This window comes from Falco punctatus (assembly GCF_963210335.1).
Source record: "Falco punctatus genome assembly, chromosome: 8".
Lineage (NCBI taxonomy): Eukaryota > Metazoa > Chordata > Aves > Falconiformes > Falconidae > Falco > Falco punctatus.
Genome location: NC_137588.1, coordinates 30,021,903 through 30,041,201, shown reverse-complemented (window position 1 = coordinate 30,041,201; position 19,299 = coordinate 30,021,903). Strand labels below are relative to the sequence as shown.

The window sequence follows — 19,299 nt, the reverse complement described above, 5'->3', positions numbered from 1 at the left end:
GTGCAAAATGCACTGGACTGTGTCTTGACCTGCAGTTTCATCTTTGGACTTGAACTCTAGGGTGTTGGCAGGTGAAGGGAAACTGCCTGGAGAGGTAAATGGCATGCAAATGCTTCACACCCCCATTGCGTCGGAGCAATTAGGGGCCACGTCATTTCTGCCAAGAGCAACTGCTCTTACCACAGAATTCTCCGTTTTTATAGTTTTGACTTGTAAGCAATCCTCCATGCTCCTTGTGGTGCTGTTGGCCTCAGGGCTCTCCTCTGAAATCTTGCTGCTCTGCTTGGCGCTTGCCTCATTGTCCCCATTTTCCTTGAGTGGAGGTGGCCTCGGGTGAACATCGTTGCGCTGTTTCTTTGTGACATGGGCATCAGGCCCATGCACAGTCTTGACGTGTTTCCTGAGGGAACTAGGGTCTGTGTACCGCTTCGTGCAGCCAGGGATTTTACAGACGTAGGGTTTCTGTTAATACAAGCAAATCTTGGGTTATATTTAGAACAAGCCCAAATATTCCAGGTACAGTGTATGGGCCAAGAAAATACAATGAGCATAGCAGCTGGCAGCAGCAAAATGTGGAGCATCTGCTCCACAGGATTCTGTAAGACTGAGATCTCTAAGATGTGATATATGGGCTGCTGCTGATCCACACAGACCTGGCCAGTCATTTGATGTTGGCTAAAGTCCTTGTTTTCAGTTTCTGGATTAAAAGACAGCTAAGAATTCATGACATACTTTCCTAATACTACTTTCCCATGTACGTATTTGCTCGGGTGGCCACAGGAATGTTTCCTGATTACAGATGGGAGGGAGGTGATGTAGGGGACTGGCCATCATAACATGTTCTCCCTGCTAAGGTGGGGTCTATACCAAGAAATGTCTGAGACCTTCTGGCTGGTGGAATTCCAGTGAAACCAAGCCAGACTGGATTCACCCTACCCAATCTATCATACCACTCCAGCACCTGTCACCTTGAAATCTGTTGTTGTGCAAAACAAACCACAGGCATGCAATGTTTTTTTCAGATGACAGCACTCCAGTCCTGAATTCATGAATCATTGATTGCCACAGGAAAACAAGGCTGAAGCCACACTTCTGAAAACCGAAGTCAGCAAACAGATACTTTTCTTCTTTCAACTTTTTTTTTTTTATTGAGTTTCCAATTCCAAAGTGTATTAGCGCTGCAGTTGTTTGAGCTGGTGCTGCTGCGCTGGAAGCTCTGAATTCATCACAAGTTCCTCTTTCAGCCTCACAGCTACTCTAACTATTTTTCTGCCAACACACTGGGATAGATCCATGAAAAAAAAGATAGATGTTGTTTGAAGGCTACCCAAAATGACCATTCCTATTCTTTTTTTTTTATCTGGTTTGTAATTTTGTCCAGAAGCTTAAGTGAAAAAGGCGTATATATTCTTTGCAGAAAGCCAGCATCATGAAAAATACTGAAAGTCTGGTTTTTATTCAAAAGCATGCTTCCTGACTGATCTTGGCACATCACTTGAACAAACTAAATCTTCATAACACCCCACTAAGTTAAATATTTAATATATTTTAAAGCTAGGTAAACAAAAGCACAGGAAGTAAAATAGTCTGTTTATAAATCTTATGAACCTTTTTGACGAAGCCTTATAGAAATACTATTTTTGCTATTAAAACCTACTCTGAAGAACAGAACCCTTACCGTGCATGCTAAAAACTCTACATAAGAGTTCAAGGATTTTTCATAAAGATCCTTTAGGCCCAATAAATCTCATTTTTCAGGTATTAATAATTAGGGTAACACGATCACTGTGGCTTTGACAGAAGAGACTCCACCTAATGGGCTACGACCATGCTCTTCATCAGGCCATACCCCCTGCAACTGAAATGAGCACAGCTGCTGTTTTGTGGGCAAGCCATCATATACCCCCTGGGTTATTGAGATTCTGACATCTAATGCAGTGTATGCCCTAGTGAAGTCAACAATTCAGATATCTCAGATGCCTCCCTCCTACTCCCATACACATACAGCATGATACTCCTTAGGGTGGGAGAACTGGAGAACTCCCTAGGCACTCAGCAGAACTGAATTTCTGTATTTCACCCTTGTTTAGCTTGGAGAAAATGTCACCCCAAGCCTCTGGCTGGTCATGAACTCATGCCACTCTTTTGCGTATGCACTGGAGAAGTGGTCATGGGATGAAATTCCTTTTCCCAGGAGTAACTTTGAAGGTATCCCCTGAAGGGATTCCAATAGTCATTGAAAGTTTAAAATTATATAGTGCATGTGACATTTCAACAATTGAACAAAAGCCAGTGTGGTACTACATCCCCAGCTGTGAATTTCAGCATGTTTGGACCATACACCTATGTCCTGTCACACATTGATAGAGACAAATACAGGGAATCTGAAACTTCCCCCTTAGAGGAGATATGGATAACCAACTCTGAAACTGCGGTGTATTCTAAGTAAAGGCTGAAAGCAGAGGAAAATATTTAGTAGGTAGCTATGAACCACAACAGATTTACCAATGGGTAATGGGAGATATTCACAGCCACAAACTCCCACTCTGCATCCATGTGGTTTTGTGAGCCAAGGTCTCAATGCAGTTTGCTAACCCATTGGTCATGGCCACAGGTCATTGCAGGACCCTCACCTGGGCCTGTTGCTCAATTCAATGAGCTTTGCCATAAGGAATATCATCTGTTGCAAAGGATCATGTCATAAGTTCCTCAAAAAGAAGCTGTCAAATATATGGCCCAGAGAGCCCTCATTTGCAGCCTACTGATCACTCACACACGTCTTGGGGCATGCCTGTGTTTCATCAAGGAGGGCTGAACAGCAGTTCAGGAGTAAGCGTGATCGCAAAGTGTAAGATCATGCAGTGCCACGTAGTTCCTGTGGTAAGGCTCAGCTGCTCTGGTACAAATCCTCCACTGGAGGCTACGCTGTTTCTGCACCTGGGGAGGCTTTTGCATCCTCCAGGGGAAACAACAGCAAAGGATAAAATCCCTATCTGAGTCTTTAATTTGTGTTGTTGGATGCAGCCTGTACCAAGTGTCAACATATCAGGGTCCACCACAGACAAGGAGTTGGATGCTCCTGCCCTACAGCCTCACCTTCTTGCACAATGGGAACCCAAAGGAGCAGACCTTCAAGTGTGTCCAAGCTCTGCTCAGACGAAGCGAGGAGTCATCCCAGATCCAGTGCAGCTCCTGATCTGGATCACTTGGGAAACTGAACCCATCAAAGAAATGACATTTAATTATACAGCCAAAGCCAAAATTCCACATGTAGGAACATGGGCCACCATCTAGCCCAACAGAAGGGAAACGCTGGCCTGCCTAGGAATGATCCTGGAAAAGCTCTAGGGGTTCCAGCTCAAGTGATATACACCCAAAAAGAGGCTCACATACTGCTTCAGTATGGACAGACTGGGCAGAGTGAGTCTGCATCCAGCACTGAAAGTTGTACCAGCAGTCTTGATCCATCCACATGAGAATCCTTAGGGATGGAAGAGAGATGCAAAATTGATTTATGGTCAGGAAAAAACACTGCAGTAATGGGAAGATTCAGTGGCTTGATTGACTTCTTTAGCTTATGAGAAATAAGATGGAGAGTGACTCTGTAACACTGTAGTGTTATGAGGTGGAAATAGCAACGAGAGGGACATTGGATCCAGCACTGGAGGAAGGCAGAGAAAGTATCCTGGGCTGGAAAACAAGCAATTTCTAATACCTGAAATGTGAGATTAAATCACAGCTGCCTACCTTTTAGGTAAAAAAGCTTTAACAGAGCAAGCTTTTTTTAGTTAAACATCAGTTACTGGCAATGCAGGTTGCTGAGCATACAAGAGGTTGCATGTCCTGTTGGTCCCTCCTGGCCTCAAGGTCTGTGTAGCCTTAAACTGACCCCAAACTACCCAGTGCCAGTGTGAATATGGGTTAATTTTAACCTGTGCTCTGCTGGGGAAGTGGCTACTGAAGGACAATCCTGATGTCTGGATTCATACCCAAACCAACTCAAATAACACTGAGACCCAGGACGTTCATCGGGTTCATCTCAGCGTCGCACAGCATCCTAGACGTTGAGTACTTATTCTGACTCCAACAGAATCTCTGAAACCTACAGAGCTTTGGTTATCACTAACTAATATTATGCCAGAGATAGAAATACTCCCAACAAGCCTTTTGTAGACACAGCATCTCTTTAAAAAGCTGTCATCTGTGGCAATTGTGTTCCATTCTCCAATAGTCTATATTTAACTGTTGCAAATTAGGCTACAGACTGAATACTTCATGGCTGCAAACACTATTAGAACTTTGGAGTGTTGTTTTTTCTTCCCCTGTCAGCTAATTAGTGGTAATATAAATTTCAATCGTCGGCCGTGGTTGATTGCAACAGACCATCACATGCGTTACAATAAAGGCAATTTCCTCTGCTCCCCAACTACTAATAGTGGGTCTTAATTAGCCAAGGTTAACAAAGCATTGCATTGTGCTCTATCATTGTACATCAAACGATGGAGGGAGTATTATTTCCAGAGTGTCAGGATCCAGGGTAGCTGTTATACTACTGCAAGTCTGCTCAACAGTAATATTAAACACCACATGCACAACTGTACAATCCTATTTGTGCTATTAAAATTTATAAATTTGGAAAATGTTTGCTTTAATTTCCAAAGCCGATTAAAAAGTTTGCATACTTTAACATCTGTTTATGATTTCAAACATGGCTTTCATAAATATGAAGCTAATGTGGTCTGGCTCTCCAGCAAAATAAATCCCATTAAAAAATAAGAAAAACCTCTCATTACAGTAGGTTTCTTTTTACATGAGTCCAGTGTGTAAAATGTATGTTTATTGTCAGCAAAATCAAAAAAAAATGCCCTCCATTGAGCTGTGGTGAGCCCAGGCTTACCTCATTGGAATGTGTCCGGTTCTGGTGCTTGGCTCTGTCCGAGGCATTGGAAAAGGCTTTATTGCAGCCTTCGTGTTCACAGACATAGGGTTTTTCTCCAGTGTGGGACCTCAGGTGTGTCTTTAAGTTCTCCAGGCGGGAATAGGCTTTGGAGCAACCCTCAAACTAAAATAATAAAAAAAAAAACCACAAGAAGAGTGATTAATTAACCAGAAAAATTTGATTTTCCCCCTGCCTAAACCCTTCTCATCTGTTTCTCATTCTTTCTTTTTTCCTTCCCTTTAAAGGGCTTGTGTTTTAGGGAACAACATCCACTTTGTTGGGAGAATTCACTTCCCCAGGCAGGCTGAGAGTTTCAGCAGTGTCATACTTAAGGTGCTGCTCGTTGTTGGGTACCCACCTGACATTTCAACAAAAGACTCTTTTTTCCAGCAGGGTTGGAACATGCCTTTACTCCTCCCAGGGCTCCCTTAGCCCCTCCTGCCATCCCTCTGCAGGTAACACACTCAGCAGTGGAGGCCCTCTCCTCCCCACCCAGAGAACTGATGGCTTCTTGACAGTTTGACCAGCCTTGCAACTTCACTAGCACCAGCGCTGGAGAGGCCAGCCAATCCTCTAACACAAAAGAAGAAATCTAGCAAGCTTTGAAGTTTCCCAAATTACATCTTGGGTCTACTCTTGGAGGATGCTGTGGTCAGGCCATCTAACATTACCACTTTAAAAAACAAGGCTCTCAGTCTTGAAGACAGATGGATATATGGATGACAAAACAGGCCAGGAACCTTCCTTCTGGAAGGAAACCAGCTGCCCACACAACAAGAAGCAGCAGCTTGGGGGACACGGCGAGGCTTCAAGCGATGCAACCTCTACTCTGGCTGGGCTGGAGGCTTCTCCCTGCACCTGCCCTGGCTGCAGTACGGGAGGATTTCACCCCAAACCAAGGAACCTGTCTTAAATGCTCTTTGACAAAACAAGTGGGAACTTAGAAACACTGGAAGAAGTTTTAAGAAATGCAAGGCTCCCTTCCAAATTCTAGCTAAATGCTGCACTCGCTGTTCAGCTGGTAGCTTTGAAAACCCATGCTGCCCTTCCTATGCAAGCACTTTAAAACACACTAAATTTCAACACGCAACCCCTCTTTTTTTTTTTTTTTTTGTAACGTATGCAAGCCACAAGGAGTTGTATTTCAGCAGGTCACTTAAATGTGTCTGCAAGTTCTGACCAGATGTGAAAAGACTTCACGTTGCTATGCTTGAGTCTCGGGCAGTGAAGAAACTACTGTCATAGCGGGACAGGTCATGCCACAGCTGGATTTCCCTGTGGGCAGCTGAGTGGCCTTACGTGTCCAGAGATCTGGTCCGTTTGGGCAAGGGCCAAAGGCAGCCCCATGCAACAGCAATGGTACCTGCACCCTTGTGCTGCATGGGCAAGGGACCTGCCTGCACTGCTAAGGAGGGAGGCTAATGTGCAGCCCATGAAACCCATAAAGCACATAGGCACAGGCTGATCCCATATAATTTTGTTGTGCTGGAAAAGAGGTAGGGTTACTTGAGCTTCCATTTAAGGTCTAGTGCAGGGATGGTGGGCGTAAGGCAAACTTGCTCTGCTCTCTTGATATGTCCAGATCACTTCAAAGACAGGAGAATCCTGCAAGAGCTGATTCCTTCCACCACTTTGTCAGGGTGGGATGGATCCAGTTCCCCTTCCTCAGATGACTTTCATTAGCCCATTGGGCCCACAGAACATGCCGCAGCTCTGAGGTAGCACAGAATATCCCTTTCTTCTCTTGCCCTGTACAAACAGCGCTTTACCACTTGAGTCGCTTACAGTTATCGAAATACATAATTCCATTTGCTGGAAAACAAAGGGAACTCAGCACAAGGCAACTCATGTGTCCCTTCTGGTTTTGCTGGATACTGACACAAAAATGTAGTTATTAAGAGCAAAAGTACTGAGACCACATTTTCAAATAAGAGCTTCTTAGCAAAGCAGCCTGTGCATGTTCAAAGCTGTTGTTCCCACTCTTACGTGTGGATTTGATTATGTCAGTGGGAGTTCTGTCTGTCATCTGTTGAAATAATCCTTGACCAAATCCCAGGCTGCAATGGGGCTCATCTGTAGCTTTATGTACACCACAAACTTCTTGTCTGAAACAAATGGTGCTTTGAAAAATCACTGTCAGACTTGGATAAGGAATGCTATGCCACAGAAGGGCACCGTCTGCAGAGCTGCCATTTATCCCAGGCAATTGGAAACCGGTGGTACTCCAGTTTGGGGAGAGTTGTTGCAACATATCACACACAGACTGTAGTTCTCCAGGAGGCAGAGGATGACCTGAGATTTGAACACACATTGCTCCAGTGTGACACAACTGAGGCTTGAAAGAGGCAGGATTGTGCAGTGGTGCCTTTTTCTGCTCCATTACAGCACTGAAGAGGATGCAGTTCCTGCTGCTTTTTGTCTTCTGAGTCGCTCTATCTGCAAGGGCAGGGCTAGACTTTTCCTCACTGCTCACTTTCTAGCACACCGATGATCAATATTCCTTGATACTTTTAAGGAAGGCTGGTAAAGCACTAGAACCGGGCAAAGTGCTTTAAAAGATTAAAACAAAGGACATGGCCCTGTGCCCTGGGGAGCTTATGCTCTAAATTAAATGAACACAGCGTTGGAAGATTGATAAAGGAGTCATGCAGCAAGCAAATCATACATATCCTAATATTTGTAAGCAGGAGCTGTGGCAGAGCCAGGAAGGGAGAGAGCTGGAAGTTACTAATGCAGCAGAAGAGGAGGAAGATACAGGAGGAGAGCTCAGGCATCTACGGAGCGGAAAGAAAGACTCATCCCTGAGACTCTAGGGAGAGGAATGGTGTAATGCTGACAGACGAGGAGGTATGAAAAACTGGCAAGGGGAGAAGGCAGAGAGTAGAGGATATCAAAGACAGGGATGGATCTTTGGGAGGAAAAAGGGCTGAAGCATATGTGGAAAGAGAGGGTGAACACTTCCCCTCTACCAGTTGGCCACAGCCACAGCTCACTTTGCTATTGCATCACCCATCGAGCATCCCTGGCTGCCACACATCAGCCAGTGGTGCAGTGAGAGAATCCACATGTGAGGGCAGATACGTGCTTTAGTATCTCAAGGTTGAGAGGGAGGTGAGTCCAGCTCTGCCATGTGCTAGACAAGCCTGTACTGACAGGGCTGAGATATGAAATAGCACCCCATGATCCATGGTCTTCCTCAGGCAGTGTTTAACACTAGGCACAGTGCTGCTTGCATGCACAAGGTCTGGGAACCGAGCTCCTCTTGGGGTTTAAGCTCCCAGGGGCTGCACCTCTGGAGAGCAGAGGCAGGAGGTGCTGGCCTAGCCCCCCAGACTGGAAGGAGGCTTGCATGCACACTCGGGTATGTAGGTGAGGGAAACTTGCAGCCCCAGCACCAGTACTGGGTGGTGCTAAGTTAGACACGACCAGGGTTAGGTGGTTCCCCACAGTGTAGGGTTACTGGATTTCCTTTTTGGATATAAGCAACAAAACTGGCTGGTTTCTACCTTAAGTGACTTGTTCTGAGTCACTCTGGATCTCTGTGGTAGAGCTAAAACCATTTTCCCCAAGGAAATGCAGTTTTGCCCACTAACACCTCAACCACCCTCCGTGACCATTTGCCCTGTCCCCAGGGCATAACCTGCAAGTAGCTGCAAGCCAGACACAAAGAGCTGGGTGCCAGCAGGTACCCTGGGAGAGCCCTGCTTGAAGCCATGCGTGTGTCTGCATGCACATTTGTGTGACCACCAAAGTCCAGCGTCCCACTTGCCAAGCTGAGATGCACCATGTGTCCCTGCCAGCTCACCGTGCACTTGTGTGGCTTCTCTCCGGTGTGCCTTCGCATGTGCACCACTAACATGTACTGAGCCTTGAAGGGCTTCTGCTCCCGCGTACAGTCCTGCCAGCGGCAGACAAACTCCTTCTTCTCCCCATGGATGTGATCGTTGTTGATGTGCTGGTAGGAGAGAAGGAAGAAGCAGGTCACTTGTAGAAGAGCTGATGCCAGCGAAACACGCACGGTGCTCCAAAAGCCAGCCGTTCACTCCCCAGTGCTTGTGGTCAGGCATTGCACCTGGGTCCCAGGTGCACAGATAACACCAGGGACACAGGAGGCAGCTCTGAGGTCTGCTGTGTCCTGCAGGAGAAGGCGCACAGCACCCAGAACACCAGGTGCTGGGTCCAAAGCAGCTATAAATGGGAGGTTTGCAAAAGCAATGGGGACCCATGGTGCCAGGGAGAGAGGAGACCCCTCAGTGCCTCTTGGGCTGCCTGGTGCCACTGCTGGGGAGGATGACAAAATCATTTTTGTCTCTGCTGAACCCTCCTGTGCTGCATTTACACAGCTGGGTCCTTTTCCTGGGGCGCTGCTGTAGGATGGGGGAGAGGAGGAGACAAGCCTCAGCTGGACTTGATCTTAAAGGGCTATTTTTACTTACATGATTCCATGTTTCTAAGCCTGCTTGTGCACCAGCCCTTATAGCGGCCCTAAGACATCCACCTGCTGTCCAGCACTGCGGCTGGCAGGAAATGACAGCATCTGCGAGCTATGCACCAAGGAAAGCTCCACCGCCTCAATTACTGCTAATTACTCGGGTCCCTGAAATCCTGTGCTGGGGTGTTGACAAGCCAGACCCAAAACGGGGCCTTCATCCACCCCGGGAGGAAGATGAGGGTCGCTTTTTCCCAGCCCAGGGCAGATGAAGCCCTGCCGAAAATAAACAGAGCTGGAGACCAGCCTGTCGGCAGTGCTGTTCCCGTGGTGGCTGTGTCTCCTTGAATGGGGTCTTTCTGCCAAAAATAATGCCTGTCCTTGCTCCTGTGTTTTCAGCAGACATTCACTGACAGGAAATCCTAAAATAAACCACTCTGGCTTTGGGTTTTGGTTTTTTTGTGCTGAGATTTTTTCCAGCCCAGCCTTCGTCCCCCCAGCCAAGGCCAGGCACACCATGTTGTGGCTCGGTATGAGACTTTCTTGGGGTGGTGAGGCAGCATGAGGACACAAAAACATATTAAAACAGAATCACCGACCTTCACAGTCCCAGCTGAATCCATCCCCAGCGTTTTGTGTGCCATGGCCCTATCCTGGGGACAGGCACCTGCTGCTCGGAGCACCAGGTCTGCCCAGGGGCAAGAGGGGGTGTGTGGCACTCAGCTGGTCCTTTAGGTGCCATGGCTAAACACTGAGAGCCCAGGCTGCATGCTGGGAGGGTCAGGCGAGGCTGGGTTGGGGGGAGGCTTTCTATGGGTTTGGAGTCCAGCCGCCTATGGTTCTGGTTTGATAACATGGCAGTGGTGTGTGATTTCAGCCACAGATGGTGGACATCTCTGGTGAGGTCCCTGGGAGACCCACGGGCATGTTAAACCACGTCCAGACCAGATTGGGAAGATACATCTCCTGGCTCTGTTTGCGTGGGAGTCTGACTTGCAACCAAGACTATGCATGGCAGTGCTAGCAGCGGCGGAGTGTATGGGCTTGCCTGTGTGGTCCTGCTTAGGCCAGAGGAAGACACATTTATGGGAGGGGGGCTGTAGTCCCCCTTCAGGCTTATTAACTCACTGTCTGGGCAATATCTGCTTCCCATCACATGGTGAAGGAGCAGTTGCACAACTCGCCACACTTCAGCTACGGCTCCATAGCCCCTATCAAACTCCCACCTAGCCAGAGGCTTTGCCTGGGCTTCTCTCAAATAGACTGTGGCCTTCAAGGCTGGGAGCAGCAGCGGCGCTTGCAAAAATGAGCCCTTACTTCTCACATGCACGTCTCCCACAAGCATATTACCCACTGTGTATGGAGAATGGACCCTGCATACCCAGGTACTTTGCTCTGCACACAAACTAGAGTTTTTCCACGCACGATGGGATGCCACCTTCTCAAAAGTTGGCCCACAACATCTGTATTTCATTTGCATGTATATTTTGGGCAGCCCAAATCCACAACCCCATGTTTCTAGTAATCACAGTACAGAAGGCTTCTGTTTTTATAACCTTCCAAATTTAGGAAAATTTTGGACATTCTGTCAAATATTTTTCTTTGGGTTTTCTCTGGAAATAAATTGTGCTGAGCTTCCTGGATCAGCCCTGCACTTTGCTCTGGGCAGAGTTAAAGAGTCTTTCTTATGTCTGAGAGGGAAATGCACAAATACTGCTGGACAAATGTGAGCCCAGCCCATCTGATGGGGCTGCTGTGGTTTAACCCCAGAAAAGCAACGCCCCATGGCATGTAGTGTGCAACCCATTAAGCAACTTATCACTCATTTGGCCCTGAAAAGCACTTCCAAATCTGCCTGTACTCAAGGACATGTTGCCCTGAACCAGTGACTTCTGGCAGAGGCAGGCAGGTGCTAACCTTAGACGGAAGAAGAGTACAGGCCAAAAATTATCATTTAGTGTGTGCTCCCTCTGTGCTAAGGTAACGTTTCTATGCAGAGCTTAGGGAAACGGAGACTGACGCCTACTTGGTGGTGTCTAAACACAACTAAAATGAAGATATATAAAAAAGGGTGAGAGCAGACACAAGCCCTCAGGAAGAGGACTACATGTGAGTCACACATTGGTGGCCCCTGGCAGGCCTGGAACCTGGCTGAGGCAAGCAGCAAAAGACTGAAGGGAAAGGAGAAGATAGCAGGGCCTGTCGCAAAATTGCTCAATCCAACATTTCGCTGCAAGCAGCAGGGTTGCTGTGGCCGGTGAATTCCCAGCATCTCTGGGATGACTTCAAACGAATGGGGCTCATACCACAGACCCGAAGTGAGGACTGGAAGGGTGCTGGGCTGGGGGTAAGATGAGGCTCAGACACAGACCACTGATTTCACAGGCTCTCGCTCTGAGTTTAAGAGATTTTTTGACCAGAGAAGCCAAAGGAAACCAAGTGGTGGATTCCCAGGTGAAGCAAAGCACACAAAAGGTTCTTGGAATTAATTAGAACTGAAAATCTGATTAATGACTTGGTTTGGGGATCCTTCAGAGAGCAGTTTTGACACTGGTTGGGGGATATCACTGTGATTACGGAAGCCCTATTTCCCAGTTTTTAAAAAATCAACCCACTTTCTCTGTTTCGGGCTCTGACGATGACACTGGAGCATGTCTAAGCTCTGGAAGTACTCTATTTTTGTGGGAGGGATGAGCTGAGCAAGTCAACAGTTCCTAAGTGTTATGGCCCCACAGCTCATGTAACAGCAGCATAAAAGGTTATCACGGCCTGGGTGAGGGCTGAGGACAGCATGGACAGTCCCTGACCCATAGCTGGTGTAGGTGCATGGAGAGGCTCAGTGAATACAGCCAGCAAAGATGAAAGGGCTCAGTCCCCTTCCCCATTTTCTGATCAGGTCCTCTGCACAGAGTCTTCTGTCATCGGGTCATGCACAAGGGAGACAGAAACTTTAGCCTCAGCAGCTGAGAAGAGAGCAACATCAAATAACCTATGAGAGGCTTCCTGCAGCTAAACTCCTTGGGGAGCAGCGACCTGCTTTGGCAGTGTTTACACACCATATCTCTGATTTGCACCTTTAGTAGCTCCCAGAGTGAGCTCTGGCTGTACAGCAGCTCGTGATAAAAAATGAGGACAAGTGCAGAGAAACCCAAATTTATCGCTGGGGTTTCCTCCCAACCATTACTCACATGGACAAGCTGCTCTTGAGTGTCATATTCCTTTGTGCACCCTTCCCAGTGACAGTTCGTCTCATAAATAACCTCAGGCTCCTGTTTACATTCATCCTTATCTAGATCTTCTTTCAGGTCTGTCAGATGCTCCTGCAACACAACAGTGCATTGTATAAGGTGAACTTCTTTCATCTGAATTCCTCCGTCACTCATAGATTATGGGGCAGGTATTAACTGATCACAAAACCATGCTCGTTGTGGTGACACAACATCCTTGATTACTGTGAAATAATGAATTGCAGAGTTTTGGTAGAAATGGATCAGAGTTAATGACAGGACATGAAACACCCCAAAGCTGTGGTCACAGTGATGCCTGGCTCCAGCCAGGTCGTGGGCAGTCCCAGGAAAAGCTGGAGAAAGGAAAAGGCTGGTTTTTGACCTTTGGTTGTGTTCTTTGCTGGAGCAAAACTGACCTGGGGGGAGTGGGGAAATATGAGCATGAAGAAACCACAGAGCAGTCAGAGCCTAGCAGTTACTGTACTCACCTGACACGGGTTGGGGAGGGGGGTTTCTGTTTTCTGCATCTTTCAGTAGATAAGAAAATTATACCTAACATTTACCCAAAGATTTATGCCTGCAGGGTGCTCCACAGGGACAAAGTGGTGAGCCCTCAAAGCACTCCTCTGAGATAGGGAAATTTGGGAAGCTTGAGCAAGAACCAGTGATGAGTGGGTTGCAGAGCAGAGCTCCAGGGGCTCTGGACTCATAAATGAGTTACTTTAATGCTGAACATGCTGTGAGCTCTCTCCTTAACTTCTGTCTAGCCAGCTCCTCAGTGCTAAATGAAGCACAGAAGATTTTTGTTACAGCTACTATGAGGATTAAAGCATCAGCACCTACACAATGCAACATAATTAGTACCATTTAGAAGTAAGGACAACTGTCGGCTCTGCACGTGTCAGACACTTGCACAAGGCAATCATCAGCCAATGTTGGCTTGGGAATTTAGCAGTAAAAAACCCTGCAGATTGTAACCCCCTTCATTCCCTTTCCTGACCATTCCTACTACTGCCCAGCACCGAGTGTCCCGCCTCCAGGGCAGCTGTAGGCAGGAGCATCTGGGGTGACTGACCACATCAGACGCTGTTCCTCATGATTTAATGCTTCAATTGGGGCTAGTTGGCCCCATAAGTGTGTAGACACAGTCAGACCCATCCTGCAGTCTTTGACCTGCCCAAACAGACCTATCTGGCTGCCGTCTCCTTCCCCACAAAGACATTCCCAATGCCTACTGAGGGGCTGCAATGATTAATGACTTAATGGCATTGTAGAGCTTGGAAAGTGAGACGCTCTGTATGAAAGTTCAACAATTTTCATTAACTAGCTCATGCCATACGTGCCAGCTGTGACTTTTCAATTCAGAAGTTTAGATATGGAGAGGAAGAGATTTGTTTTAATTAGCTCTTAATTTAAAGAAAAAAAATAATTGTAAGGTGGCTCTTGGGACAGGAAACTGTAGTAATTTACAGAAAGACTTCTGGAGATTCAAACTATATCAAAACCCACAGCAACAGTCTGAGAAAGTTCAAACAGCAGCTTCTTTTTCCTGCATTTCCTATTTGGGTAAGCTGTGAACACTATTTCTGTTGAAACATTTCTCTCCATGCAAAGTGTGGTCTTGGAAAAGTGGAATTTTCTACTAAAAATCTTACTTTGCCAAAATTTTTATGTTGTCTGTTGGAAAAATGGAGTTGAAGCCATTGTAATTTGTTGAAGAAGATTGACTTGTTTTACTTCTGGCTAGTTCAACATTAATCTGAATCTTACTGGAGCTATTGTGGTAATCGTAAGAGCACAGTTAACTCAGGTCCCTCGTGCCTGGTGCTCCTCTGTGTCCCACAAATCTTCTCTGCATTGCATTTTTTATAGTACAAGCCATCATGGGAGATACTGTCTGGCCAAGGATTTTAAACACCCAAACCACAACTCACATGAGGCATTTCCAGTACAGAATTTCCAAAACAAAACACACACATGTTTGGGGTTTTTTTTTTTGATGGATGAACTTCATACTCTGCAAAAAAATGTATCAGTCAATAATTAACTGACTGTAACTCGACTTTTCAGCACAGTCTCCTGCAGAACAGGAATCCCCAAATTTAACAAGTTGCTGTCAGTTAGACCAACTCAAGAAGGGACACCCACTATGCTCAGTCTTTGAACCTGTTCTCCTTGCCAAGAAAGGGCTGCCTCTTACAAAGTACTTTCCAGTAATTTCCCAGTCAATACTGAAATGTTGCAAGATGTGAAGCCTACATTTCCCTTGGGGTATTACTTCACAGATCTCATCATTAGGAACTATTAGACGATCAGCATTCATTTTCCTTCTCTTAATTTCACCTTGCTATTCTAATCAAACCTCCTTGCACCACTTAAACTTACTCCCTCCCTTCTTTCAGTGCTTATTTCACATAAGACCCAGTGGATGAAACTCTGGGGCAGGGCTGCAGGGCTGAGCCAGGCTGATGCTACCCAAGCACTCCCTGTGGCTGGGCACACACCTCTTCACGTTGGAGCAGAGAATGGACGATGACAGCCATTGAGCAAGCAGCTGTCTGTCCCGCAGCTCCTCTGCTACAGATGCTTTGAGAAAGCACTTGATGGCTTTCAAATCTTTTGTCAGTTGCTGCAAGAAATAAACACATGGCCCTATTAGCCTGGGTAGTGGCCAGATTGGTTTTTTGGGGCATGTGCTTTTGCAGCAGCATGTAGATGCACTCCTAAACCTAAAGCTCCAGAGAGGTGCCTCTTTGCCCTAATTGTGCTGACTACAGCATGTTTATCTTTCCCTGATATGCTATCTTCATCAATTTTACCAGCCCCCTGATGACTGCACACGTTGCTGTCCCCATGCATCATGCTGAGACCTGCTCCTGAACCAGGGCAGAAGGAGAAATTTGTCATCAACTCTTCCCTTCGCTTGACAATAACACGGCCTAATATTTCATGAAAATGAAGTGCCCAGAGCACTCCTGATAGTTTACAGTTGTGATAAAGGACGGTCAGATGGATACTGTCAGCCATTAAACAGTTTGCAATCACAGAGCTCTGGAAAGAAAGCAAAGGCCTTTGGGTCCTTCCTGGTGTCAAATGTTGTGTCACCAGTGTAAAGGATGTTTCTAGGAACAATTCCTTGTTGAATCAAGAAGTCGTCCGTTTTTTGCAAGCTTGCTACCTACATGCAAGATTCCCTCATAATCTATGTTTGCTCTGAGACACTAATGCTGCTTGCTTTGCAGCACAGAAAACCAGGCATAATTTTTAAATTATCATGCTTGAAATACTCCCTCCCTCCTTTTTTTCTATCCAAGCACAGCAACTGCGAGCTGAGTCCCAAGCACCCACTGAATGCCTCACTCAGCCACTGCAGCTCTGCCCTGTACCTTGCTGGGCTTCATGCTCCAAGAGACACCAGCCTGCCTGGCAGACTTTGATGCCTTGCTCCTCGCTGCAGCAAAAGGTGCCAAGAGTATCATTCCCAAAGACAACAAGACCCAGCAGCTCGCTGCCTCGGCCCCACAACACGTCTCGTACCAGGAAGGTTACCTGTGTGGTTGGGGACGCTGGAGGCAAACCCTCAACTTCAGTCTTGACTTTGCTGCGCTTGTTAATTACTGGATTGACTGTGCTGCTCACGGCCGACTCGCTGCTCTGCTTGCTCTAGGAAAGAAAACCAGGCAAGAGACAGCACAGGGTTTGCGATGAGGGACAGACCGCAGCCCACCTCCTCATTAAAAATTAACTTAAAAATCAGTCAGCGTTGAACTTCAGAAGTGGCCAGGGACAATCAGGTTTGGTTTTCACATGGAAGATAGCCCGTGTGGGTTTGTGCAAGAGGGAAGAGCCAAGGGCAGCATCAGCTTCTGCAGGCTCACCAGTGAGCTTGGCCTTGGCATTGGTGCTCCATTTCAGAGCGATCTAGTCCCTGTCAAAGCCATCAAAACCTTATGCAACACCCCACCCCCACCCCCCTCCCCCAAGCCACAATTTTATTTCTCAATGTGATGAAACAATTTGTTGAGAAAATTAATTCCTGGGGGGAGTGGGTGGCTCTGGTTACGTGCGAGGGCTCTGGTGTGTTGGGTGCATGAAAGGCTATGTGTATATTTTGCTAAGCTCTTAAAAAATGAGAACAACTTCAGGAGAAAAAAACATCCCATTGTATGTGCATAAAATTGGAACATCAACATTTTAAATACACTCTTGCTAATTGCTCAAGATTGGTCCTGCAAGTTATTAAACAGAGGCATAACTCCTGCCAGCCACATTATTCTGGTAGCCAGTTTGTAAGAAGAAAACAAAACCAATCAATCAAATAACCTTCAATAACAAACAGAGTTTGCAGTGCAGCAGCCATGAGAAGTCCTAAAACAATAAACCAGTCTGAAAAGTTCAGTATGATACAACTAAACCAACAATTGGAAATGGGTGTGAAATGAGGTGAAATAAGTCTCTGGGGAGAAAAGCAATTGCAATTTAAACTTCCAAAGAATGAAAATGGGAAGGAAAAATTATTAAAAGCGTGCTAGATGTATTCACTAATGCTGTGCATGTGGTGGGCTTGCACACACATGGATGTGCCTGTGTGAACTCACAGGTATTTGCAAGGACACATTTGAGGCATGGGATTTCATACACATAGCATTCCTAGTTTTCAAAATCTGGCCCCTAGTTTTGCAGACCTTAACAGGAAAAATCAACAGCAGGGATACCCTGAGAGAGAAGCTACTGAAAAGGAAGGAACAATAAGTAAAATGGCTAGAGGTCCTCAGTAGGATGCACTTATTTGTTAAAGAGAAAAGGAATAAGGTGTTTTAAGACCACTGGCATGGTTCATGTCAATAAGAAAAAAGGAAGGAGGGACTGGTGAAGGAACTGATGAAGCTTGGTTCACAGTGCTCAGGCACTTACCTGGCAAAACTTTCCAGCATGTGCTGAATTCCCTCTACCTGAATAGCACATGACTCATGTTCAAGGAGGTTTGCTGCCTGAGATGACCCTGCATATCATGTTCAGTGCTTTGATGGATCAAGGCCTTTGGCTTCTGCATGGGTAGTATGTGTGTGCAAGGAAGGGAGATAGGTGCAAAATTTGGCTGTGACTAGACCAGAAACTCTTTGTCAGGAGGAAGAAAAAGCAATGTAAAGGGAGAGCATGAGTAAGTGGAGAGTAGATAAAACTCCCACAAGCACCATGCAGGGCACCTCCCAGCGCATGGAGAACGTGCCTCCATTTCCCTGTGTGCCATGCACAGAGAGAGCCAGGATGGCCACCCCTACCTGGCTGGAGTCAGAGATGCAGTTGCTGTTGCTGCTGATCTGTGCCGGCGGTGGGTTGACAGAGATGACCGCCATGTGCTGCCGTGGGGGGAAGGTTGGGGATGGCTGGATCAGGGGAGGAGTGTGTCCAAAGGCTGAGCTCAGGCCTCTCTGCTGCGTCAGGATCTGCTGGTATGTCACAGGGTTGATGGGGTGGGGGAAGCTGAACGCTGGACTGCAGCAACAAGAGGAGGAAAAATGATGAGGAGTTATTTTAAACGGCATTTATCACATTAGCTAGTGACTGATTCAAGTTTGGCTTCCTGAAGACTCCAGGAGACAGCCCGCATTGTCCCAGCTAGATGCCTTCAATGCCATGAAAAGCCTGACAGCCTGCTTTACTTCAAAGACAGGATTTGTCTCGTGTGTGCCTCAGTGAACTTGTGAATCATTTCGACCCATGTATCTGACTGTAATTTCTTTTCTTCCTATGTTTCAAAACAGCCAAAGCCCTTGGCAGGGAGTACACAAGAGCATGGGACTTGGACACATCTGGCTTTGGAGCCCCCAAGGCTCCCAGGCTTCCTGCAGACTCACACCTTGGGGTTTTGCTGCCCTGGATATAAAAAACCAGCATCACCTGGCCCACCTGGCCCAGGTCACAGTGGGGATGAATAACTATTCATTTAACACAGTCCAGAACCATGCAGTTTACTCCGCATTTGGGTGAGGGGGATGCTGGCTCAGGGGACTGCTGAAGAATGTCACCTTTCATATGTAGGTCACTGGTTCATCTCCAATCTGGGTCAGCAGTGACCAGACACACCACCAGCTCCAGGCTGCTTGGGCGCTAACTGGGGGCAACGGGTCTGAACCAGGATGCAGCAGCTGCCAGCATACAAAGCTCTGCTTTTGGAAGGAAGGGGTTCGCTCCCAGGGGTGAGTCCCCTCGGCAGAGATGGAGACGCACAAGAAACGCTGTGCTCCCTGTACTCTAGGTGGGTGATGCACAAACCATAGACTCTCAGCCCCAAAATCAATTATTTGCCACCTTTAAGAGATGGCCATCCTGAACCCTTACCCTCACGGTATTTTGATCACATCACTAAAACTGCCCGTGCTGTGAGTGCTCAGCAAACGGGGCCATAATTAGCAGCACGCTTCATTTCCAATTTTGCTTTTAGAGAAAATACTTATTGCTGGTGACCATACAGCTAGAATTTCTGTTCCAAACCAGTTAATGACAGCTTGACCAAAAGAATAAAGGGCAAAAATCACTACAGTGTAAAAGAGCTCTGGGAGGTAAATACGCACTGCAGCAAATGAGGTGTGATATCAGGCTGCTGCACAGCTTTGTTATGATACAGCAAAGTCCAAAAATGACTTTCAGAACTGCTACTGGGATCTGGGTCTGAGTGGGTTATAAAGGATTTAATTGCTGCC

The 19,299-nt window shown here is 46.7% G+C and overlaps 1 protein-coding gene across 5 annotated transcripts in view; it reads right to left on the bottom strand.

Annotated features, from left to right (window-relative positions):
- GLI2 (GLI family zinc finger 2) overlaps positions 1-19,299 on the bottom strand; it is a 207,703-nt gene that overhangs the window by 13,970 nt on the left and 174,434 nt on the right. For all 5 annotated transcript variants that reach the window (XM_080399555.1, XM_080399557.1, XM_080399556.1 and 2 more), the window contains 6 exons: positions 17,878-18,091; positions 16,145-16,258; positions 12,557-12,688; positions 8,745-8,894; positions 4,898-5,062; positions 181-462 (listed from right to left, as the gene is read on the bottom strand). In XM_080399555.1, coding sequence (XP_080255681.1) covers positions 181-462; positions 4,898-5,062; positions 8,745-8,894; positions 12,557-12,688; positions 16,145-16,258; positions 17,878-18,091 — 1,057 coding nt within the window. The remainder of the gene's footprint in view (positions 1-180; positions 463-4,897; positions 5,063-8,744; positions 8,895-12,556; positions 12,689-16,144; positions 16,259-17,877; positions 18,092-19,299) is intronic.